The sequence below is a fragment of the Benincasa hispida genome, chromosome 2 (assembly GCF_009727055.1).
Source record: "Benincasa hispida cultivar B227 chromosome 2, ASM972705v1, whole genome shotgun sequence".
Classification (NCBI taxonomy): Eukaryota; Viridiplantae; Streptophyta; class Magnoliopsida; order Cucurbitales; family Cucurbitaceae; genus Benincasa; species Benincasa hispida.
In genome coordinates this window covers 8714528-8740762 of record NC_052350.1, presented here as the reverse complement: position 1 = coordinate 8740762, position 26235 = coordinate 8714528, and the positions used below count along the sequence as shown (strand labels likewise).

Sequence of the window (26235 nt, the reverse complement as noted above, 5' to 3'; positions counted from 1 at the left end):
TTCGCCCGTTGAAGGGATCAATTGATGAATGTCAGATGCGCACGCTTAAGCTTAACTTTGCGCTTTCCAAAGGCCACTAACTGTACGACTACCGCTCGCCGTTACTCTCCAGATGGCTCATAGTCACAGTACTATGGCCTACACCCTACCTATCTCTCTCTCTACGCCCCTAAATAATTCTTCCATTTTTCTCTCTCCGCCGTCGACCATGGCGGATCTTTACGGACTCCATCCCCTCGCCGATAGCTCTTACCAGTCATCTTCAGCGACGACGTTGGATAGCCTTGCCCTTCCTGCTAATTATCCGATGGCTTCTGACGATTATTCTCATCTACTTCCGGCTTTTGAATCGGAACTTTTGCGGCCGGTTTCATCTGCGGCGTACGACACCGCTGAGGTGGCGGCTGAGATTGAAACACCGCGTGCTAATTCCGAGGAGTCCGCCGGTGAAATTAAAGCGAAAATTGCTTCTCATCCTCTTTACCCTAAGCTTGTCGATGCGTTTGTGAACTGCCAAAAGGTGGTTTTCTATTCTGAGCTTTAAGGACATACAAAATGCTCACGTTTGAACGTTGAGGAATGAAGAAAAATTTCTAAAAATTCGTTTGAATGAACCGATTTTTGTTGATTATGCCAAACTATAGTTTTACATTTGTTTTCATGTTGAATGGTGAAGTTTTAGAAATCTGAACCTCTTATATTCTGGCGTTCTGGCTCTAGAGTGCATCTTCATTTCTTGAAATTGAAATTCTAGTAAATCGTATTTGAGTTGGGGAAAAAAAACGAAACGAAAACCGATGATGCTAATCGGAAGAACAGTTTCGAATCTATATTTTGCGAGCTACAGTTTGTTTCAGCCTTTAGCTAGGGCTAATTTCAATTGATGCATTATTCTGATTCCATCCTTTGTGGGTTTTTTCAGGTCGGTTCACCGCCGGAGTTCACTAATATTATAGACCAAAACAACCGTGGAAGCGACATTATTGGCCAAGAAACTTCCGGCGTTTCAACTGGCTTGGGTTCCGATCCCGAACTCGACGAGTTCATGGTATTTGCTTCGTTTTCCGTGTTGATTCAACAACAGATAAGAGAGAGACAAAAAAAGAAAAATAGCTACAGCAAAATGTAGACGCTAATAGACCTATGAATGACAATCATATCCTCATAAATATCCAACCTGTCTATATTTTAAAATATTGAATAAATATCTATTTATATTCTTAAACTTTAGGGATTGTATCAATGCAAACCTTAAACTAAGAGAATTGTATTAATTTAAACGATAAATTTGGAGATTGATTAATACAATTCTCTTGGAATATCAATTTATATTCTTAAACTTTAGGGATTGTATCAATACAAAACCTAAACTATGAGAATTATATTAATTTAAACGATAAATTTTTGGATTTATATCAATTTAAACTCAAACTAGTAATTGTATAATTTAAACAATGAACTTTTATAAGTGTATAAATTCTATTTTCATAAATGTATCAATTTTAAACCCTAGGCTTTCATAAATATATTAATTTATATACTAAACTTTCAAACGTGTATCTAAATAAAATATAATGGAGAGTTCAAGTTGATACAATTATGACAGTTCAGGGTTTAAATTGATCAATTATTAGTTTGGAGTTTAATTTGATACAATCCCCAAAGTTAGGGTTTAAATTGATACAATTATTAATTTAGAGGTTAAATTGATACATCATCTAAAGTTCAAGATATAAATTGATATTTTTCCTAAAATATCTTTCAACATTTTTCTTTATTTAAAGACAGCACTATTTCTTATTTAAAATATATAAATTAGTTTTTTTAGGTGAGTAATGAGAGGGGATGCATAAACCCAATTATTATTTATATAAAAAAAATTGGGTGGACCATAGCATACCAATAAAAGTCTATATCCTTTTAAAAGTTTCACTATTTTTATTTTACATGAACCTAATAATTATCTTAAAAAGTTGATTAATATTTGGATCTTCTAAGATGTCTCTATTTTGATGTATCTCGTTTTTATCCTACATACATAATAATTAATTATTTAAATAAAAATGTTAGGAAATTTTGCCAGAATAAAATTGCACTTCACTCTCATCACACGTATAAAAACAATAATTAAATATTTAAACAAAAAAAGTTAGGAAAATTTATGAGAGGGACAAAAAGAAAATGTAGCGTATTTTATAGAGAAGAAAAATTAGCTCAGTTTTTGTGTGGTTTATATTTTGATTAGTTTAATTCACAATTACAATTTGGAATAGGGAACATACTGCGGTATACTGGCAAAATGCGTGTTGGATCTCTCCCAGCCCTTAGTGGAAGCATCTTCCTTCCTCACCAACATGGAAATGAAGTTAAACGTGCTTTGTAACGGTATTCCCACAGGCTACGTTTCCGGTTCGTAATTCTCTCTCTATCATACGCCAATCTGGTTTCTTACGATTGATTGCTTATTTTATTGAGTTTGTTGGTTTTTGTGCTTTTGTGGGATTTAGTTTCTCCTATTTCACTGATTTGCTTATGTGGTTTGTGTCCGTCCATGTGGTGCTGTGGCGTAAAGTTATGAACACATGCACGAATACGACTACATGATATGAATACGTTGAATGATACATTATTTTTTAAATATTATTTTAATATATATTTTTAAAAAATGAGAATATTAATACCTTGAAGATACATTTTCTGGTGCTTAAAAAAATAGGTGGCCTAGTTATTTTTTCTTTTAAAAAAATAAGCATAAAAATGGATACATCAAAGTATCTGGAAGTATCGGTATCAAACGGATTCTTTGCCTCACAAGAAGTATATGTACTTCATAGGATATAAGTATATAAGGTGAACCTTTTAATTTTAAAAAATATTTAGGTATATCTCGGACAACATATATTTTTGTTCACTTTATTTATATTTTAAAAAATATATTTTACGTTTTTTTTTTATGTGTATATGATGATGAGTGCATTCTAAGATTCACCTAATTATTGCTCTTTTAATTTTAAATTTTAGTATAATTGCAATTGGATCACCTTTAGAACTAATAATATGCAACATTTTTAAAGAATTGTAAATATAGCAAAATCTATCAGTCTACGAGAGATTAATTTAAATTTTTTTATATTTGCAGTTGTTTTGTATTGTGTCATATATGTTAATATTTTACTAATATTTTGAGTATGATTGCTTATTTGCTTGCAATTATCCCTACCCTTTATGTATTAATAATTAAATAAATTAATGTGAAATATTATTTAATTCAATTTAATTTCGGAGGTTTAACTCTTTTTTTTTCATGAGTATTATCCATTTAAGAGAGGGTTGACCCTTTAAATAAACATTTGAAATCTAACTATTTAATTGAAAGTTTTTCTTAAAAAATTTATTTAATCTGTTCATCCTCAACAAAGGTTAAACCCTTAACCTTACAGACAGACTCCTTTTTTTTTTTTTAACAACAATCTATTACCTTTGGAGCAGTAGGCCACCACTCATTAAAATATTAGATCATGTTAGAGAAAATGTCACATCAACAACTAAGGAGGAGTCAAGAAGACACATCAGCTGAAGATTGTCATGTCACTGTGGAGTCATGAAGAATTATTCCATTTAGTGCTCCAAAATTTCTGCTAGGATTGGTGATAACAGTCATGTCACTGTGGAGTCATGAAGAATTATTCCATTTAGTGCTCCAAAATTTCTGCTAGGATTGGTGATAACAAACAAATATTCCTTCTTCATGTATTGGACCATGTTTCCTCATTTTATTAGTTGTTCAGTATATAATTTTTTAATTCTTTGAATCCCTAAAATAGGGAACAATGTATAAATCGGGCATGCTGCCCCCTTTCAATAAAATACAGAATACGAAGAGGCAAAGCCAATATCACTCTGTCTATCACTTAGTAAATTTGACTTCATCATGTACAATGATCAGCTAAACGATTGAATACATCATTCATCGTTTAGGGCCTAGTGTCCATCGTGTACAACAAAAGGGTAGACGACAGCCTCCATCGTCTAGTGCCAGTGTTCTATCGTTTAGTACGAAAAAGGTAAACGATACTACTATCGCTTAGTCTCCGTGGCTCTATCGCTTAGTAAGACAAGGTAGACAATAAGGTAATCGATATCACTATCGCTCAGTATCCGAGGCTCCATCGCTTAGCAAGACAAGGTAGACGATAAGGTAAGCGATATCACTATCGCTTAGTTTTCGAGGCTCCATCGCTTAGTACGAGAAGGTACACGATAAGATAAGCGATACCACTATCGTTTAGTTTCAAGGCTCCGTCGCTTAGTACGATAAGGTAAACAACAAGGTTGTCTCACATCATTTAACCGCGTGACTCGATTGTACACAATGAAGAGGTAAACGATTCCGTTTCCATCTTTTTATATTTTCTAACTTGATATCAGAGTTACCATGGCAGACGCCACTATCACAAGACTCAACGCGACCACTGAATCGTCGAAGTTCAGCACACCTCCTCTTAATCAACTGCTGAATCAGATAACCAACACCAAGTTGGAGAGAGGTAATTTTATACTGTGGAAGATGTTAGCTCTTCCCATCCTGAAAGGATACAGACTTAAAGGTCATCTGTCAGGAACAAAGGTATGTCCTCCTATGTTCATTGCGTCTACTTCATCAGTAGCTAAACCTGGAGAAGCAGACTCTCAAGCCTCAGAAGGAGCTTCGAGCTCCACCTGCGTGAAGTCCTTGAACCCACAGTATGAAGCTTGGGTTACAACAGATCAACTCCTATTAGTGTGGTTATACAACTTAATGAATCCTGAAGCTGCCATTCAGCTGAAGGGGTACGAGAGCGCAAATAGTCTATGGGATGCCATACACTCGTTGTTTGGAGTTCAGTCGAGGGCAGAAGAAGACTATCTTCGCCAAGTTTTCCAACAAACACGCAAAGATAATAAGTCGATGTTTGAATATTTGAAACTTATGAAGCTTCACTCTAATAATCTGGCTCAGGCTGGGAGCCCAATATCTAAACGTAGTGTCTCAGGTACTACTTGGACTGGATGAGGAGTACAATCCAGTGGTTGTCGTTATTCAAAGCAAGCCAGAGATATCATAGTTGGATATGCAATCTGAACTACTGTTGTTCGAGAAAAGGTTGGAACATGAGAACACTTCAAAAGCCACCACAACGTTTGCTCACAATGCCTCTGCATGTTGCTTATAATCGGAACAACTCTTCATAGAAGGCCTCTGGAAAAAGCAACACACAAGGAGGTAACAAAAAATAATTTAATGGATCCAAAGGTTACAACAACAGTGGAGGAAATAGAGGAAGAGATCGAGGTAGAGGAAATAAACCTACATGTCAGGTTTGCTCCAATTATGGACATGCTGCAGATGTGTGCTACCAGAGGTACAACTGAGAGTTTGTCCCAAATCAAAGCAGTGGTAAAGAAAATACTCAGACTCTAAATCAAAGAAACCATGGAGTAAATCCCTCAGCATTTTTCACCTCACAAAACCTCAATCCGTTTCTTCAAACTGAATAAGCAGGGGACTTTAATTGGTATGCAAATAGTGGAGCAACCAATCATGTGACAGCAAATCCCAAAAATATAGCAAACCCCTCTGAGTACACAGGTAACAAACAAATTATAGTAGGGAATGGACAACAGTTAGATATATCTTCAATAGGAAATGCATGTTAAAGTTCCTCTAGTTGCAATCTGAATATGAAAAACATACTATGTGTACCAAATATTGCGAAGAATCTAGTTAGCATATCAAAACTGGTTCAAGATAATGATGTTTCTGTTGAGTTCTATAATGATTGTTGTGTTGTTAAGGACAAATGTTCGGGACAAGTACTGGTGAAAGGAACTCTTAAATACGAACTATATCAGCTAAATGAAGCAGACGTGATTCCAGTTGATGTAAATATCAAAGAGGCAAGCTGTTTTCTCAAACCAATGAACAAAAGTAACAATTCTACAACCTTTGTTTTGTCCAAAAGTGGAGCAAACTTAGTAGAATATAAAGGATTGTGGCATAGAAAACTAGGTCATCCTTTTCTTCGAATTTTGGAAAATATATTGAAAACTTGTAATCTTCCTACTAAGCTGAATGAAGAGATTAAGTTTTGTGAACCTTGCTGTCTTGGTAAAGCCCATTCCCTACCCTTCCCTAATTCTTTGACTTGTGCACAACATAAATTTGATTTAATACACTCAGATGTATGGGGTCCAGCCTCTACAAACTCCACTGAAGGATATAGATATTACATATCGTTTATTGATGGTTACAGTAGATATCTCTAGGTATATCCACATAAACAAAAGTCTGATACACTATCAAACCCTTAAACATTTCCTCCAAGTTGTTCAAACACAATTTAAAACAAACATAAAAGCACTACAGTCAGATAATGGTGGTGAATGTCAAATTGCATCAGTTATGTAGCTCACAAGAAATTACCTCTCGGTTCTCTTATCCCTATACATCTCCACAAAATGGAAGAGCTGAAAGAAAACATAGACATCTAGTAGATATGGGGTTGACTTTACTAGCACAAGCATCAATGCCTCTTCAGTTTTGGTGGGATGCATTTCTCAATGTCTGTCATCTGATAAATGGTCTTCCTACATTGGTGCTAAATAACCAGTCACCTATAAACCTGATGTATGGTAAACTACTTGAGGTCACGAGGTCACAAAACTAAGAGTGTTTGGTTGCGCCTGTTTCCCATGTCTACTAGCATACCAGCCGAACAAGTTTCAGTTTCACTCTGATAAATGTGTTTACTAGGGTCAAAGCATGGTTCATAAAGGACATCGATGTCTCAACAGAGATGGTAAAGTATTCATCTCCAGGAATGTTATCTTTAATGAATTTGATTTTCCTTTCTCCTATGGTTTTCAGATACTTGGTCCTTCAGCTGACAAAAATACAGTGAATAGTGGCCCTTAAGTCCTCTCTCCTAACACTCCACTATTGCAAAGTGCCTCATTTCACTCATCACAATCTGTCTCAAACTCTTATAACAATCTCTCACCATCAAACACCTCCATACCAGATGTCAATCCAACTTCTCCCTCTTCCCCTATACCTACTGAACCAATCTCCTTTCCTCAAACTTCAAATGCCTTGCCAAGCAACTGTCCAGAACATACCCAAACTCCCATGGCTAGCCTTTCCAATCAGTCACCTAGCAGCACCCTTCCGCATACCTCACATATAACCCTTGTTCCTAACCTCTCATCCTTTGCAGCCTACTCATCTAATGATTACGAGAAGCAAAACTGGCATTTTCAAACCAAAAGCTTGGCCAAGCACTACTCAACGTGACTGGTCCTTGACTAAACCAATGAGGGTGTCTGATGCACTTGCTACACCTCAATGGAAGCAAGCTATGGACACTGAATTTCAAGCACTCATCAACAACCAGACTTGGCAGTGAGTTCCTCTATTTCCATCCTTCAATGTGTTGGGCAACAAATGGTTTTTTAGACTAAAGAAAAATTTGGATGGGTCAATACATGGATACAAAGCACGTCTAGTAGTCAAAGGGTTTCATCAACATCCTGGAATTGATTTCTTTGAAACGTTTAGCCTAGTAGTCAAAGCAACAACAATTAGAGTTGTCTTAAGCATTGTTGTCTCCAAAGGAGGGGTCCTTCGTCAACTTGACTTCAACAATCCTTTTCTAAATGGTAAACTAACAGAAGATGTCTACATGCATCAGCCACCCGGGTATGTCAACTCTAAGTTCCTTAATCATGTATGCAAATTGAACAAGGCTATATATGGACTGAAACAAGCCCCTTGGGCTTGGAATGATCTACTCACCATTACTTTAATTAGTTGGGGATTCACCAACTCGAAAGGTTCAACTATATTGCTCTTTGTCTATGTGGATGATGTCATAAATACAGGAAACAACAACCACTTGATCTCTCGATTAGTGGTTACTTTGAATAACATGTTTGCTCTCAAAGACCTAGGAAAGCTGAATTACTTCTTAGGTATCCAAGTTCAATATCTGGAGCATGGGTTTATATTGAATCAACTGAAATATGTTGATGATTTGTTACAAAGGATTGGCCTTTCAGATCTGAAACCTGTAGCCTCACCGAGCAACCTAGGCAAACATCTATCTATCAATGATGGAGTTCCTCTCACTAATCCATTTCTGTATAGAAGCACAATCGGAGCACTCTAGTACCTAACCAGCACTCGTCTGGATATTACTTACATGGTGAATCACCTCGATCAATTCCTCAAAGCTCATACAGATGCTCACTGGCAAGCAACAAAAAGAGTTCTTCGATACATTAGTGGTACCAAGAACTATGGCCTACTGTTTCAACCTAGTCATTCACTTGCAGTATCAGCTTATTCAGATGCAGACTGGGCAGCAAACATTGATGATAGGAAGTCAGTAGCTGCATACTGTGTATTTGTTGGTGGAAATCTTGTCTCCTAGTCCTCAAAGAAGCAAACAGCAGTAGCTCGATCAAGTACTGAGTCAGAGTATCGAGCCCTTGCCCACACGACTTGAGAAATTGTTTGGCTTCAACAACTACTAAGTGAAATCCAGCAGTCCCATTCAGCCAAACCATTAATCTGGTGTGACAATGTGAGTGTAGGGGCCTTAGCCAACAACCAGTCTTCCATGCTCGGACCAAACACATNCTGGTGTGACAATGTGAGTGTAGGGGCCTTAGCCAACAACCAGTCTTCCATGCTCGGACCAAACACATTGAAATCGATGTTCACTTTGTCAGAGATCTAGTCCTCAAAGGGAAACTTGAAATCCGGTATGTTCCTTCATCGGATTAGCTAGCTGACTGCCTCACAAAACCATTGACACACTCTCAATTCTTCAACTTAAGGTCCAAACTTGGGATAGTTGAACTCCCCACAAGTTTGACCGGGGGTGTTAGAGAAAATGCCACATCAGAAACCAAGAAGGAGTCAAGAAGACACATCAGCTAAAGGTTGCCATGTCACTGTGGAGAGTCATGAAGAATTATTTCATTTAGTGCTTCAAAATTTCTATTAGAATTGGTGATAACAAATAAATATTTCTTCTTCATGTATTAGATCGTGTCCTCATTTTATTAGTTGTTTAGTATATAATTTTTTAATTCTTTTAATCCCTAAAATAGGGAATAGTGTATAAATCGGGCATGCTACCCCCTTTCAATAAAATACAGAATACAAAGAGGCAAAGCCAATATCACTCTGTTTATCACTTAGTAAATTTGACTTCATCATGTACAACGATCAGCTAAACGATTGAATACATCATTCATCGTTTAGCGCCTAGTGTCCATCGTGTACAATGAAAGGGTAGACGACAGCCTCCATTGTGTAGCGCCAACGTTCTATCGTTTAGTACGGCAAAGGTAAATGATAAGGTAAACGATACTACTATCGCCTAGTCTCTGCAATTCCATCGCTTAGTAAGACAAGGTAGACGATAAGGTAAGCGATATCACTATCGCTCAGTATTCAAGGCTCCATCGCTTAGCAAGACAAGGTAGACGATAAGGTAAGCGATATCACTATCACTTAGTTTCCAAGGCTCCATCGCTCAGTACGATAAGGTACACGATAAGGTAAGCGATACCATCGCTTAGTTTCCAAGGTTCCATCGCTTAGTACGATAAGATAAACGACAAGGTTGTCTCGCATCGTTTAATCGCATGACTCGATCGTACACAACGAAAAGGTAAACGATTCCGTTTTCTATCTCTTTATATTTTCTAACTGATCAACCCATATTTGGTATTACTTTTATGAAGAAAATAACGCTGCATTTATAATCATTATTCATAGATGGATGCCCCACCCAAAATCTCCTAAACTATTAGCAGTTGAGTTCCCATTGTAACACGGCAACTCTCGTGACCTAGTCCATAAGACATTATCTTCTCCTGCACTCATTTATCTGCTATAAAAGCACTACCACAAAGATTGGACATGTATACAGTTTCTAGGCTCTAGCTATTCTTGTTCTTGGTGCCCCTAGGACTAGTCACGTTTAGAATTGGGAACTTTGGGTTGCTTTGTCACTACGTTGATCTCTTCCTATTTTCTATGGAGAAATACTTAGATATTTATGCATTCCACTTAATGCTCCAATCTGTCATCTGACATATTCTTCCTATTTATGTTTTGAATTTTTTTTTTTTTTTTTTTTTTTTTTTTTTTTTTATTTATGTGAGTGATGGAGAGGAAATGCAGAAGATTTACTTTTTCATTGTTCACATTACGGCTGGTAAATCCAGGATTTGCACGGTAATGTTCGTAGAAATGAAATCAAGTTCCTTGTTTGATTTTTTTCTGGTTATAGATTCTAGTGGCGATCTGTGTATGTATATTTTAATTTTAATGGATAGCTTTAGGGCTATCTTGGTCCGAGATTGTATAAGCATCCGCAGTGCCATAAAGAAACATAGCCAGTTAAATTTAAATATTTTATAAGAGCAGCTTTCAATTTTGTCCATATATAGCTCTGTTAATATTTGGAGTTGGGACGGGTTGAAGCTGAAAATAGGGTTTGGTTTTATATTGGAATGTTGGATGGGTTACCTTTCTTCATGTTAGGGTTATTGGAGCAGAAATTTGAGAGAACTGAAATTTGGACGTTCCTAATTTGCAGCAGATCTGAAACTGCAGATAAGTTGAAATTGTTTCTGCTCTTCTAACTATGTTTTCTTTTTTGGCGTGTGTGCGTGTAATATATATATAATCGATGTTCATTTCGCTGTTTTTTCAAATTATCCTTTGAATTTTTAATTAGTATGAGTAAGTAAATGGATAGCCTGTTTAGCCGCTTTTGAAGAACTCGGAAGGCATTGGGCAAAGGTTAGTTTTTAGAACATTGCCCGCTGGAACAGTGCATTCCAGGCTATACATATTTTTGTATATTCGTCCAAATTGTCTCATCATAGTGACTCAAGTTTTTCCTACATCTTTCTTTAAATATTTTAATTCTATTTTTTTGTGTAATATTTACTTAATTAAAGACAATGATAAGATGTGTCTACATAAAAAAATAAAACAAATAGATATTGATCTTCCCTCTAGTTCTTTTCTTTACGTCAAAAAAATTCAATTCTAAAGAAAAGTCAAGAGAGAAAAACACAATCCCATAAATTATAGAAGATCATTATCATGGATATAAGGTATGTCACTCTAACTAAAAAATCTTGACTTTTACTGTTTTATACCAGGTTAGGCTTTATAGTATAATCATGAAGTTAACTTAAGTGATATAAAAGCAAATATTGTTTTAAGCAATGTTAAGAGTGTTTGGCATTAGGAAGTCTGTTTTTGAGATGTAGAGTTATAAAATGAAATTTCTCCATAAATATGTAATTGATAACATGGGAGTCCATCTCAAAATCAATGGATAATAGAAGAAGTAACACATCTTTCTTATAAGAAGTGTGAGATCTCTTGCACATGTCCCTTCAAGATGGTGCATGTTTTTTATTTACCATTCTTGATCAAATCATATTTTCTTTTTATTGGACTGAATACTTGTTTAGACTTTATGAGCTCTGATATCATGTTTGATAATATAGGATTTTATAGTAGTATGAGATTCTTTGATTTTTTTCTAATATGGAATTCTCAATATATGTGCAAACTTCAATAGTAAAAATCATTGAAGTTGAATTATTTAATATCTAACTTATAAAAGTAAGTCCTTTCTGTCTTATAAAAGTAGTTTTTTTTTACAGTATATACCACTCAAGTAGTGCTGTTTTAAACTGGTCAGTTGAAAATCAAGCATTTTCAGCTCCCTGTGAGTTAGGTTGAACATGGGTGGGTGCGAGACTTGCGGGGTAAACAATTTCCTTTTCCAGACTTTTGCTGTCTTGGTTTGTAACAATGAATGCTTCCAAGGAAGCCAATTCACTGACTAGATTCGACACAACGAACCTCAAAATCCCTCTCGCATCAGTTGTACGTCGCGTCAGTGTCCGCGACGTTCTGCGGTATCGGCTTTTCTTTCGGTCGATGCATTGCATCCATTTCAAAAGTCATATTTGATTTGAACTGGTGCGCGGTCATTAGTGGACCCACTAATGCTTTGGTCTTCCCACCAGCCCTCTTCTTCTTCGGTCCCGCGCCAGCTTTTTCTTAACCAAGACTTCCTTTTCATACACCCCACGTTTACTGTGGGACCAAAAATATCTAGGTCTCTTATTAGGAGTTCATAAAAATTGGTTGACTTAACAAATCCGACCAACTCAACTCAAATTGGGTTATTAATATATTTAGATTAAGTTGGATTCAAATAAATTAAAATTTAATAGGAGGATCTTCAAAAATAATTTGAGTCACTAGAATGTATTATAAATATTAAAAATTATATATACATTTATTCGTTTTAATTTTGCTTAATTTCTTAATATCTTATAGATTATTTATTATCTACAAATTATTTAAAATAATATTTTAACACTTTGGAAATAAATTTTTCATAATATAATGAAAATTGACTTGCTAATCTTATTTCAATATGTGAAAATAACTAATCAAATTCTTTTATCTATTAACATGTTACTTCTTTTTAAAACAAAAATTTAAATAATGACCTATTTAACCTGAACCGACCCAACCCAAACATTTTATGGTTGAGTTGGATTCATTATTTAATAAGGTGTATTTGTGTTTGAAGAATTTTACAATGATTAAGTTAAATCTAAAAAGTGTTTCAACTCAACTCACAAACATCTGTGCATTTATTAAATTTTCTTATCATAATTTTTATTTCTTTTACATCTCTTTTTAAATATTTTGGTTCATATCTAAGATAAATGCGCATATTGTTGAGATACTTAAGTATTATTCTAAAATAATATTCGCCACTTACAAAATTAGCTTTATTTTTATAATATTATTTTGTTTCAAAATTAGATCTTATTTATAGTTTATATTGGTTTTGAATACCTTTGAAATTTGAGAAGCTTATAATTATATCCTAAATAATGTATTCTATGAATTTGCTATGTTTTGCTTATTATATTTTAGTTTTAGAAAACATTCGTATATGTTATAATATAACTTATACCATGTATTTGGATTAGAATTTTTTTCTTTAGACTATTAAATAACATTTTAAAATTTTAAATCAGAATTTGTACATAAATAATTTATAGAATCTACTATAGAAGTGATTCTGAGTAATACAGAGTTTTCAAATTTGCAGAGAAATGCTAATAAATAAATAATAAAAAAGTTAACAAAAAGATTAATACTGGGACTATTGAAAGCATGAAAGCTAATATTTGATTAAAAACCTTTAGAGGAATGGATTAAAATGTGGAGTGATCAGAATAAAATAAAATAAAATAAAAAGTAGAGTGACAAAAATTGATTAAAGAGAATAAAATTAGGGATGTTAAAAAAATTCGATAATCTAAACAATTCGGACTATCCAATTTAAACTAAGGGTTGGATTGGATTGAACTTTTTTTTATTTTTGTTGGATTAGATTAGATCTCGGGTCAGCTAAATTTACATATTTTAAATTAATAAGAAAAAATTAGTGATAACCCAACAACCCAACTCGAATTTAAGGGTTCGATTGGAGACTTTATTAGAGTTTTTTGGATTGTTAATCTAACCAACCCAAATTTTCAGATTGGTCTAAAAAAACCCTCAACCCAACTCAACTGGTGTACACACGTAATGGATGTAAGGATTCAAAGAGAAAATCAATTTAAACACCTAAAATTTCACGGTTAAATTATTTAAAACTCTAATATAATATAGATCTTTTGTTGAGATTTTGTTTTAAAACCATTAATTCATCATTTTTAGGGTAATTGTTTTAAATGGCAAAATACTTATAATATTTTCAAATACAGCATAAGTGTCACTATCTATCAGTGATAGATACTAATAACTGATAGCAGTTATCAATATCTATTACTAAAATTATTAGATAAATTGACTCATTTTTCTATATTTGAAAATAACTCTAAATTTTAGAGATGCATAAAGTATTAGCATGTTAAAGTATTAATACAATATCAGGGAGAAATACATTAATATTAGTATATTCACACTGCTCAGTGATTTTATTCTCTATCTTTCTCTAATTTCTCGATATAACTTTCATTTCATAGAATTTTGTTAGAAAAATAATTTTGTTGGAATGAATCTCATTAATGTAGGTATATTCTAATTCAATTATAAGGTTTAGAGATTAAATTGGTACAATTTAAAGTTTTAATTGACACAACCTAAATGACATATTTAGATATTTTTCCTCCAAAATTAGTATAATTCAACTTGCATATACTATCGACATTGATATTGTCGATTCTCACACTTATACAGATATATATCATCTTTCTCTATTTCTCTCTAGATAGTTTTCTGTTTGTAGCATCTTGTTAGAAGAATAATTTTGTTCAAGCAATTTTTAATCAAGGAAAACTAACTATAAATCATAGGTATATATTGATTCAACTATAGAGACATAGATATTGAATTTATACAATTTGAAGTTTTAATTTTTTTTTTAAATAATATATGGGATGAAGGAAACGAACTCCTGACTTCAAAGTTGATATTACAAACATACCAATTGAGCTATGTTTGTTTTAATTATGTTGGAAAGAAATTTTGGAAGTTGGAGAAAATTTGGAAGAGAGAATTGAGAAAGAGACTACTGGTATTGGTGAGCACTTCTAATTTTTTTGGCTTGATACAAATGGTAAGAGATACCTCCCATTTATACTAGGTGGTACCCCTAAAACTATGGTTAGGATTTTGCCAACACGATCTAATGGTTACAAATGTCTCTCTAGAATATTCTCTACAATTACGTTTTTCTTATATTCTCTAGATAATTTCAATCTACTCTAAGCATATCCTACAAGTAATATCTCTAGAATATTCTAATGTTTGATATTTTTAGAATTTGGGTTTTTGTTTGGGCTAGGCCCAATTACTTCTAACCCAAAATCAAGTTTATATTTCAATACTCCCTCTTAAATTTGATTTTGTTTCCTCGAGCAAATCTCTCAATGTGAAGTCTTCTTTATTAAGAGGCTTAGTGAAAATGTGGACTACCTGATTCTGAGTCTTCACATACTCTAGTTGCACATCCTTTCTTTCGATGCACTCTCTAATATAATGGTATCGTGTATCGATTTGCTTGCTCCGGTTGTGGAAGACTGGGTTCTTGGCCAAAGCAATCGATGACTTATTGTCTACAAAAAATTTGGTTGGCTCCTTTTATGGCAGTCCCAACTCCTGTAATAGATTTCTCAGCTAAATTGCATGACAAACGCATGAGGTAGCAGCCACATATTCTGCTTCACATATTGAAAGAGTAACAATCGATTGCTTCTTTAATGTCCATGTTAAGGCAGTATCACCCATGTAGAACACAAAACCAGTTGTATTCTTATGGTCATCCACATCTCCACTCGAATTGTTATCATTGTATCTCAAGAGCTTATAATTATCAGACACAAAATAGTACAAGCCACAATTTATCGTACCTTTGATATATCGAAGAAATCTCTTTGTTGCCTTCAAATTTATTATTGTTGGTTTCTCCATGAAGTGACTGATAACTCCAATTGCATAGAGAATGTTAGGCCTTCTGCATGTTAAATATCGTAAACTTCCAGCCAAGCTTTTAAAGAGTGTTAAATCAACTCTTTCTTCTTCCTCACAATTTGACAGTTGGATTCCACATTCCATGGGTGTATTGACTGGATTAGAATCATCCATCTTGAACTTCTTGATCACTTCCTTAGTATAGTCTTCCTGTGTGATAAAGATACCTTTATCTTCTTGCTTTACTTCAATTCCAAGGTAGTAAGACATGAGTCTGATGTCAGTCATCTCAAACTCGTTCATCATCTATTCTTTAAACTCATTGAAGATGCTTGGAGTGCTACCTATAAAGATCAAGTCATATACATACAAGCACATAATCAATATATCATTATTTTGGACTTTGATGTAAAGTGTGTGCTCATATGGACACTTGATGAAATTTCTTTGGTGTAGATACTTGTCTATTCGAGCATTCTAGGATCTTGGAGCTTGCTTTAGTCCATAAAGTGCCTTTTTCAGCTTACTCCATTGAGGAAGGCATATTTCACATCCATTTGATGGATTCTCTAATTGTTCTGACCTGCTAATGAAATTATTAATCTAACAATTTCGAGTCGAGCAACAAGAGCAAATACCTCATCATAGTCAATGCCGGCTCTTTGACTATAACTTTTTGCCACTAGTCTTGCCTTGTATCTTTCAACTTCTCCTCTTGCATTCTTCTTAGCTTTGTAAACCCATTTCACACCAATTGCCTTGTGACCTTTTGGATGTAAGACTAGCACCAATGTATCGTTCTTCTTGATTGTATTAATCACTTCTTCCATAGTGTTTTTCCAATATGGATTCTCCATAGCTCCTTGAATGATCATGGGTTCACAATCGGCAAAAAGACAAAACAAAGAAAGATTATCTTGATTTTTAGTTTCTTCATAAATTTCTTGTAAGCTTTTGAAGTGCGAAACACTTGAGCTTGAGCTTATGTCCTCTTGAGAACTTGAAGTTGGCGAAGCTGATGGCATAGAAGGATCCTCTTGATTTTTAGTTGCCCCATAAATTTCTTGTAAGCTTCTGAAGTGCAGAACACTTGAGCTTGAGCTTATGTTCTCTTGAGAACTTGAAGTTGGCAAAGCTGGTGGCGTAGAAAGCTCCTCTCTTATTTGCACTGTACTTATCTGCTCCATGTCATTTTCTTCAAAGTAGGGCAAGAAGTTGTAGTCTTCATCATGTCTTCTACAATTCTATTTTCCTTCTTCATCGAATACTACATCTCAACTCAGGGTTGTCTTTCCTTTATCTGGATTGTAGAGCTTGTAACCTTTAGTATTTGAGTCATAACCGATGAAGATGTATTTCTTACTTTTCATCTAGATATGAACATGAGTAATGCTTCCAAAAACTCTTAAATGGAAAATCCCAGGTTACCTTCCACTCCATGCTTCTTGTGGCATTTTCCCAGATACACTTCTTGTTGGAGATTAGTTGGATAGGTAGACTGCACATGCTACTGCTTCTGTCCAAAACTCCTTTGGCAGTTTCTTGCTTTTAAACATACTTCTTGCCATATTCAAAATTGTTCTATTCTTTCTTTCTGGCACTCTATTTTGTTGAGGGAATCTTGACACGGTCAAGGGTCGACAAATTCTATGATCTTCACAATATTTTTGGAATCATATGAATTCTCCTCCATGGTTAGATCTCGTGGCCTTGATCAATATACATTTTCTTTCTCAACAAGGGATTAAAACTTCTTGAAGTTCTCGAACACCTTGATTTATTCTTGAAGAAATATACTCATGTTTTTCTTGAAAAATCATCAGTGAAGAGAAGGAAATAGTTACTATTACCAAGTGAACTTGGCTTGATCGATCAGCACACATCTATATGTATCAGTTCCGAAGGCTTTTGAGCTCTTGAGTTTGAATCCTTTGGGAAGCTTTTCTTGAACTGCTTACCAAGTAGACATCCTTCACACACTTGATCAGGGTAGTTGGTAGCCCTCTCACCATACTCTTCTTGGAGATTGATTCTAATCTCTCGAAATTGAGATGCCCATATCGAAGATGCCAAAGCCAAGATGTATCTTTGTACCACATCTTGAGGCATTTTGTGAAGTCATTTTGAATGTTGAGTGTAAACCTTCTATTTTTGGTCTACTTGCATTATCTCTTATAGAAAGGTTATTGTCTTTTAAATGAATGTCATAACCTTTCTCTAAGTGTTGGTTTGGGCTTAAGATATTACTCTTCATATTTGGCACGTAATAAACATTTGAAATAAATTGGTGATCACTATTCTTCAATCGGATGAGAATGTTATCTCTTTCTTTTACTTCTACCTTAGATTCATCTCCAAAGACTGCATTGCCACTTACTGATTCATCAAGCTCCATCAACATGCTTCTTTCTCAACATATATGGTTGCTTGCCCCAATATCTAGGTACCATGCATTATTTTTGCTCCATTCATTATTCGTGCAAGCCATCAATAAGGTGCCATATTCTTGACTTCTTTCTTCAATGTAGTTCACCTTCTCCCCAACTCTACTATTTTTGGGAGCTCTATACTCGGATGCATGATGACCAAACTTCTAAGAATTATAGCATTTCATGTTTGATTTATCGTACCTTGATCTTGAGTTGCCTTGTCCACGACCTTTTGTTGAGTTTCCTGGTCCTCTTTAGGAGTTATTGTTTTTGTTTTCATTGGACCTCCAACCACATCCTTGTGCTTGTCTATGATCTCTTCCTTGTCCTCGATGTCCACCTTGTTCTTGTCTTTGTTCGCTTCTATTATTAGGACTAATTCCTCTACTAGTCGAATCAACTTGCAACTTGAGCAATTGATTGATGATTCCTTCCTTTTTTTCTTTTTTTTTTCTTTTCTTCATATGCTTGTAGTGAACCCATGAGTTGCTTAATGGTCATGAACTCCAAGTCTTTTGTTTCTTCAATTATGGCGACAATATGTTTAAACTTTGGATCTAATGATTTTAGTATTTTCTCCATGATTTTAACACCATCAATATTTTCACAATTTCTTTTAAGTTGATTAGTGATAGTTAAGACTCTAGAAAACTAGTCTGAGATGGCTTCCCCTTCTTTCATATGCAAAGTTTCAAACTTAGCTCTTAGAGTTGGAAGACGTATCTTTTCAACTGGATCTGTTCCCTTGTATGATGTTTGAAGCTTCACTCATGCTTCTTTCGTCGTCTTTGCTTCTGAATGTAGGAATGATATATCGTGCAACGGAAGACTACATAATCAATAAGCACTTAAACTACATTTAATTTGAGTTTTAAGCATGTTGTTCATATGATATTCATAAGAGGGTTTGAAACACATATTACCTTTGAACATTTCCTCCACGAATTCAGCTGAAATCCACCAAGATAGATCTTGAAACTTCAAGAGGACTACCATCGAGATCTTCTCTACTATACTCAAGCTGGAACGTGTGGTGGAAACACTTAAATCAAGTTTAATTGATGAAGAAGCAGTAAGGGGCATGTAAGGTTTTTAGGTTATCACTTCAGTAAGTATAACCCAGATTGCTTACTTATGTTCATGCATGGAGCTACTATATATAGGTAGAATTCATGCAATTATACAGAGTTGCATGAAGGGTAGCTCTAGCTTGAAGATCATTACACAAAGAAATAGAATTTGGTGATAATCCATCAAATATAGTTAGTGGATTTTTCCCAAAAATTGGAAAATCCACCAACTTAAAATGATTTCAAAAATCATTTTCATTTTTATTATTTTTTTAAATTTAGTTTTATAAAATTAATTAAAAATAATTAATTAAATAAAACTGATTTTAATTGAATTTTAATTAAACTTTTTAATTAAAATAATATTAATTTAATATCTAAATATTAAATTAATAAAACATCAATATCACCAATAAATAAATTTTATATTTAAATCATATTTTAAATATTAGGATTTTCTAATTTCGTTTAATTTCAATTAAATTAAATGTTTATAATTGTATCACATACAATCAATCGAGAAACCCTTAAAATGATTTTGAACATTTCAAATTCATAACCCTATTTCATACATCAATATTCAATTTATTATTCCAATTTAATGAGTTAGTAAAGGGATCTAATGGACCTACAGATCATGAGCTCCAACGATCTGTAATTAATTCGTTAAAACTCTTTAATCGAATAATTATTATTCGTTAACTTTTAAGACACACCACTATAGCTCGATAGTTGCATTCTCCTCGCTGTAGATATATTTCTGTCCATGTAAATCATAATCAGTAAGTCGATCCTTCACAAGTTGTTCATAATTACAGCTAGGTCAAAATTATCGTTTTACCCTTGTAAATACATCTTGTTCGTAAAGTACCCACTGACCCTCTAATGAACAATTTGATTCATAATACTAGTGAATCATGTTCTTCTCTACCATGAGAAGGCGGGGCTCCGATTGTTCAAGACCTGGAATCAGCACTTAAGAGAACAACCTATCTGCTAACCCTAAAATGGGTAAGAGTGAATTCCATCTTGCAGAGCTATGTCCCCAGCTATCCATCCGGTCTTATCCCCAAAATGGAAGGCTTATTGAGCAGTGTGTTAGACTATTCTCACTCATGCAGATTGTTGGACTACTTTCACTCATGTAGATCAAAGGATAATCCCGAATAAACAGGAGTTCATAGCTAGCTCAGGATTAAGACCGAGTTATCCTAGATTACTTAAGTATGAAATAGTCAGTTTTAACAGTAAACGGTCGTTATAAAGAAAAGTGACTATTTCGTGGTTCAGTCTATATGCAAACTCATTGCATAGGATGCCCCCACTCACATGTCTCTACATGAATGATCTATGGATCACGTCATCTGTATTACCTATACAAAATGGGTCTCATCCAATAGTGTTACCAGGATTAGATACCCAATTTCATCCATATACTTATAGACCATTTAGGCTATATACTATTAACTTGATCTGTTTATATCACCACATAAAGTTAAAGTATTCATACTATAGCCATGAATATGTTTATTGGATTTTCATAATATAATGCAAAATCAACAGCTTTATTGATTAAGACACTCAATAATATTTTATTGATAAATAAAATTTTTAACATATAATTTACAAACTACGAGTTCTAGGACATTCCTAACACTGAAATCTTCTCAAAAGCATCATCTAATCCTTGATAGATTAGATAGAGAGCCTTCTTGTCTCTCTTTCTTGAGTCTCTCAAGTTATCCTTTTGTGATTGAGAAAGACCACCATCATTCTCCAGTTCGATGTATCCTTTCTCTACGATCACCCACACATCTTGTGAGCCAAGGAGAGCCTTCATCTTGATACTCCAATTATCATATAGTTACTTTTGTTGAGTATAGGAACTTGGAATGGAACCATGCTCTTGCTTGTCATCTTCTTGAAAAAGATCTTTAGGCTCTGTTACCACTTTATTGGAAAGAAATTTTGGAATTTGGAGGAAATTTGGAAGAGAGAATTGAGAAAGAGGCTACTAATCTTATTGAGCACTTCTAATTTTTTGGCTTGATGCAAATGGTTAGACATACCTCCTATTTTTACTAGTTGGCACCCCTAAATCTATGGTTAGGATTTTGCCAGTACATTCATGATCTAATAATTACAAAATGTCTCTCTAGAATATTCTCTATAATTACTTTTTTTTTTCTTATATTTTCTAGATAATTCTTCAATCTACTCTAAGCATCTCTTCCAAGTAATATCTCTAGAATATTCTAATGTTTGATATTTCTAGAACTTGAGTTTTTGTTTGGGTTAGACCCAATTACTTCTAACCCACAATCAAGTTTATATTTCAACAAATTATTACATCTCGAAAGTCTAGCATTGGATTTTTTTTATTTTTTTGTCCAAAATTTTATTTTAAACGTTAACAATATATTTTATGGAGTTCTATTATTCCATTATAGGAGGGAGTTATAGATTTTTCTTTTTTCTTTTTTTTTCTTTTCTCGTTTTATCATATCAGATGAAGCTGCTTCGGAAGAGGATACAAGTGTGGGAGAAGTGCAAGACTCTGATTTTCTGGTTCCAGGAAGTGAAGATCGCGAGCTGAAGAAACGACTTGCTCGCAAGTATGGTGGTCATATTTGTAGCTTAAAGCAGGAATTCTCAAGAACTAAAAGGAAGGAAAATCTACCGAGAGAAGCCAAACAAATCCTGCTTCAGTGGTGGAACATCCATTCCCAATGGCCTTATCCCACTGTGAGCTTTTTTTTTTTTTTTTTTTTTTAACTATTACGGAATTTTAGGCCATATTAGGAGTGATTTTTTTATGGTCAAAATCATTTTTGTTATTTTCAAGTCATTGATATAATGTTTATAATCAATTGAAAAAATTTTAATAGTATAGAAAACATGTCTCAGCAAAAAATCAAATATTAAATTGATTTTATGTGATTAAACGTGTGTTTTGAAGTAATTTTAAACATGATAGAAGTTACACTTGTTATGTTTGGGAGTGTTTTTTGGATAATCAAAATCAATTTTCTCTTACTAAAATCACTCCTACTTAAAAAGAGATGTTCGACATGGACTAAAATTTATTTTAGAAGAATTAATTGATAGGTTGTTGAAATGATTAACTGTAACTAGTTTAAGAGTACTTAATTCAGTTTTATTAAAATATTGTTGGTTAACCATTTTTTAGTCCAGTTTTTTTTTTTTTTTTTAAAAAAAAAATTATTTTATATTATTTACGAAATAATTCCTGTCATTAAATGCACGATAATTTCTAGTGTTAAGTAGGTGTAATGATACAAATAACTACATTGAAACACGTATATATATTGAATTTTCTTCTAAAATTTATTATATGCATTTCTATTACTCAATATATCAATCCTGCTAGTAAAAAGTTCCTAATAAAATAAATAGTTCTAATAATTAGTTTAATTAAATGATTTATCAAATAAGAAAATACTTTTTTTAAAGTAATTTGATAACTCTAAAATCACTTTTATTACTAAATATACTAATTCAAAATCATTTTAGGTAATATTTGTAATACATAGTAGAATAAGAGAAAAAATCTAAAAATATATTACATCTTTAAAATATTTGTAAATATGGATGAGTTAACTAATCCATCTTTAAATTTTTTTTTTTTTAATTTTCAATTTCACCCTCCCGTCTTATCTTGTTGTACACTTTTTTTTAAGTCTTTTTATTTTCTTTATTTTCTTCGATTTTTGTTCTTTTCTCATTTTTTTCATTTTTTCATTTTATTTTCTTTTTCAATTTTTGCTTCTTCTTCTTCTTCTTTTTATTTTATTTTATTTTATTTTGTTCTTTCCTTTATCCGATTTTTGTTTCTTTCCTTTATTTTTTATTTTCTTCAATTTCCTTCTTTTTCCCTTTCTTTTTCTTTTCTTTATTTTTTCTTTTCTTTCCTTTTTTTCTTTTCTTTTCTTTTCTTCTTTTCTTTTCTTCGGTTTTTGTTTATTTTGTTTATTTTTATTCTTTTTCTTCAGTTCTTGCTTATTCCTTTTTTATTTTTATTTTCTTCCCTTTCTCCCATTTTTGCTTCTTCATCTTTTTTTATTATTTTCTTTTCTTTTCTTTCTCCGATTTTTTGCTTCTTCCCTTTGTTTTTCATTTTTAGTTTTTCTTTCATTTGTCCGGTTTTTGCTTTTTTTTTTTTTTCTATTTAATTTAATTTAATTTTTTTTTCAATTTTTGCTTTCTCTCTTTCTCTTATTTTTAAAATTTTTCTTTCCTTTATTTGAATTTTTTTCTTCTTCCTTTTGTTTTTTCACAAGAATTATGAGGCCGAGTTTCATACGCATGACTCGAAAGTACTCAATTCATAAGTGACTTAACACCAACAAGCCAATCATCAAGTTTGATTATTATAACAAACAATAAATATAAATAGCAAATGAAAGTCTATCAGTGATAGCCACTAATATTTTCTATCATTGATAGCTTAATCTTTGATTATATTTTCATAGTTAATAGCCACTTATAGAACTCTATCATTGATAGAAAGTTGAATCTCGAACTAAAATATAAGTGGAATGCCTAAAAGTTATCACTAATAGCATGTTTATTAATGATAGAAGCTATCATCGAAAAGAAAATGGACTTACAAATGTTTGGGAGGATGAGAAAGGGGCAAAAAGGTGTTCGGTGGTTATGATTGATAGAAGCTAATACTGATAGCATGTTTCCAATGATAGAAGCTAATATTAATAGCATATTATTGATAATAAAAGCTATCCAATAGCACGTTATCGATGATAGAAGCTACCACTGATAGCACGTTATCGGTGATAGAGAACTATCACGGAGAGCATGATATCAGTGAGATCATTGATAGCATCTTATTAGTGATGCTATCAGTGAAAGAAGCTATCATTGATAACCACAATATGAGTAATGTTAGCAATATCGGTGATAAAACTTAGGTGATATCTATATATCGAGTTTCTTTCAAAGGTGATAACCAGTTATAGAAGTCTATCATTGATAGTCTTAAGTGTTAATATTTCAAGGTTAATTCTAATTGATGAAAGTCTATCAGTGATAACGACTGATAGCTGCTATCGGTGATAGCCATGATAAAAGATTATTAGTGATAACTACTATGGTAATCAAAGTTGTTGGTCTTCTTTCAAAGTTGATCACTATTTATAAATCTATCATTGATAGCTACTGATAGCCTTAAGTAGTAATATTTCAACGTTGATTCCAATTGATGAAAGTGAATCAATGATAGCTACTAATAATTGATAGCAAATTAAAAACTAATATTTCAAGATTGTATTAATTTTTCTCAAATTGAAAGCTATCGTTGATAGCAACTATCATCGGTAGTAATTGATAAAAGCTATCAACGATAGCAGCTGATAACAACTATCAGTGTTATCACTGATAACTACTAACAGTGGTTGTCACTGATAGCAGTATCAGTAGTTATCACTGATAGCTGCTATCAGTGATAGCCTTTAATTTGAGAAAATCGGGAAGAAGCGAACAAAATGGTGACTAGGCATGGGTTTTTTAGTCTTTTACCATTTTTTGATCTATATATGCAATTATTTTATTCTTGTACTACATATTCTATTATTTTTTGCTTGAATTCTATTTATGCAACTATCCTTTTAAGTATACGAAAATTACATTTATATGACTAGACATAATCAATTGTTACTAAAAAAAACATAAAGATTAATATTATTTACCAATGTTTGCATTTTCCGTAATTTTGTTTTATGGATGATAACCTCATCTTTTAATTGGGTAGCAATAATCTGATCTGATCATTCTTCTGATACATCTGTCTTTATCTGAGAAAGGTGTTCAATCTCGAAATATTGTTGCCATACTTTGGTTGCAGGACACAGACAAAATTGAGTTGGCCGAGTCCACAGGCCTAAACCAGAAACAAATAAACAATTGGTTCATAAACCAGAGGAAACGGCATTGGAAAGCATCGGAAAATATGCAATATTTTGCTGTTATGTAAGGATGAATGAGGTGGTTGCTTCTCCTTTCTTTGTCAACTTCCTTCAATCTTCATGTGTATTTTTCTGAATCTGTGTGCGAATTTTTACTTTACCTACTGTGTATAACCTTGCTGATTTTCAGTAGTAGTATTATTATTTGAGGCGTTTGAGAATTTTGTTTAGTTGATGTAGCTAGCTGCATAGTTCACAAAAGGAAGAGTCCATCTGAATTAATCAGTACCATGGAGTAGACTTTCTGAAGAGAAGGAGGTTATTCTTTATCAGATAATACCAAAAATTGTTGAATCATATTCAAGCCCAAGTTTTGAAAGTATATGCATTACATGATCTTCGTGACTTATTAAGTCACTTCTTCCCGACTATTGATACCATCTTAAATCATCGATTGACCTACATGTTTAAGTTGATGGAGGAAGACAAATTTAATATTATATCATTCAACAAACTTCATTGTCGGTAGGGTTTGGAACTCCTACATATCCATTTTCTGAATTAGTCATCTCCGCATGAATTTTAGCACCCAGAACTTTGTGCTTCCCACAGTAGGAAATTTTCCACGTCCAACTGTATTGATTTTGCTTCTTGGATTGATAGTCTTGAAATCTTCAGAGTAATGCAGAGAATTTTTTTTACCGATATTCCTGATTACCCTCCTGGCCCAACCCTATACACTCTAAGATCAGAGGGAGAAATGCATTGGAGTACCGACGTGTATCATGCACCCGAATTTACATATAGTAATGTCCATCTCTTACCAAAAACAAGTCATTTATGGATATTATCAGGAGGTTCGTGCGGATGCAGTGTAGTCCCTTTTTCACTCTACAAGGATCAAGATCAAATTAACGTTCATTCTCTTTCTGTCGAAAGAAGATATATTTCTAGCCTTTCAGTAAATAATGAGAAAGTGAGACAAAAATTTTATGGTCTGGATCTCTCTGGTAAAACTGATTAAATCAGAAGAATTCGATCAAGAAGCCATTTTGATACAGAAGGAAAAAGAAACAAATGAGTTATTAAGGCCTATCTGAAGACTGAGTTGGTTATTATAATATATGAGTTATGATATGTGTTTATGGTGTAAAATATTTTAGTTCGGTTATATCTATGTTTAGGAATAGAGTATTTTAGTATGAATT

General features: G+C 33.3%; 1 protein-coding gene across 1 annotated transcript; it reads left to right on the top strand.

Annotated features, from left to right (window-relative positions):
* LOC120070843 (homeobox protein knotted-1-like 6) lies at positions 1-25734 on the top strand. The gene is made up of 5 exons (XM_039022729.1): positions 1-520; positions 923-1048; positions 2274-2409; positions 21595-21830; positions 24967-25734. Exons 1-5 carry the CDS (start codon positions 113-115, stop codon positions 25093-25095), a joined length of 1035 nt encoding a protein of 344 aa, XP_038878657.1. The 5' UTR covers positions 1-112; the 3' UTR covers positions 25096-25734.
* The last annotated feature ends 501 nt before the right edge of the window (positions 25735-26235 follow it).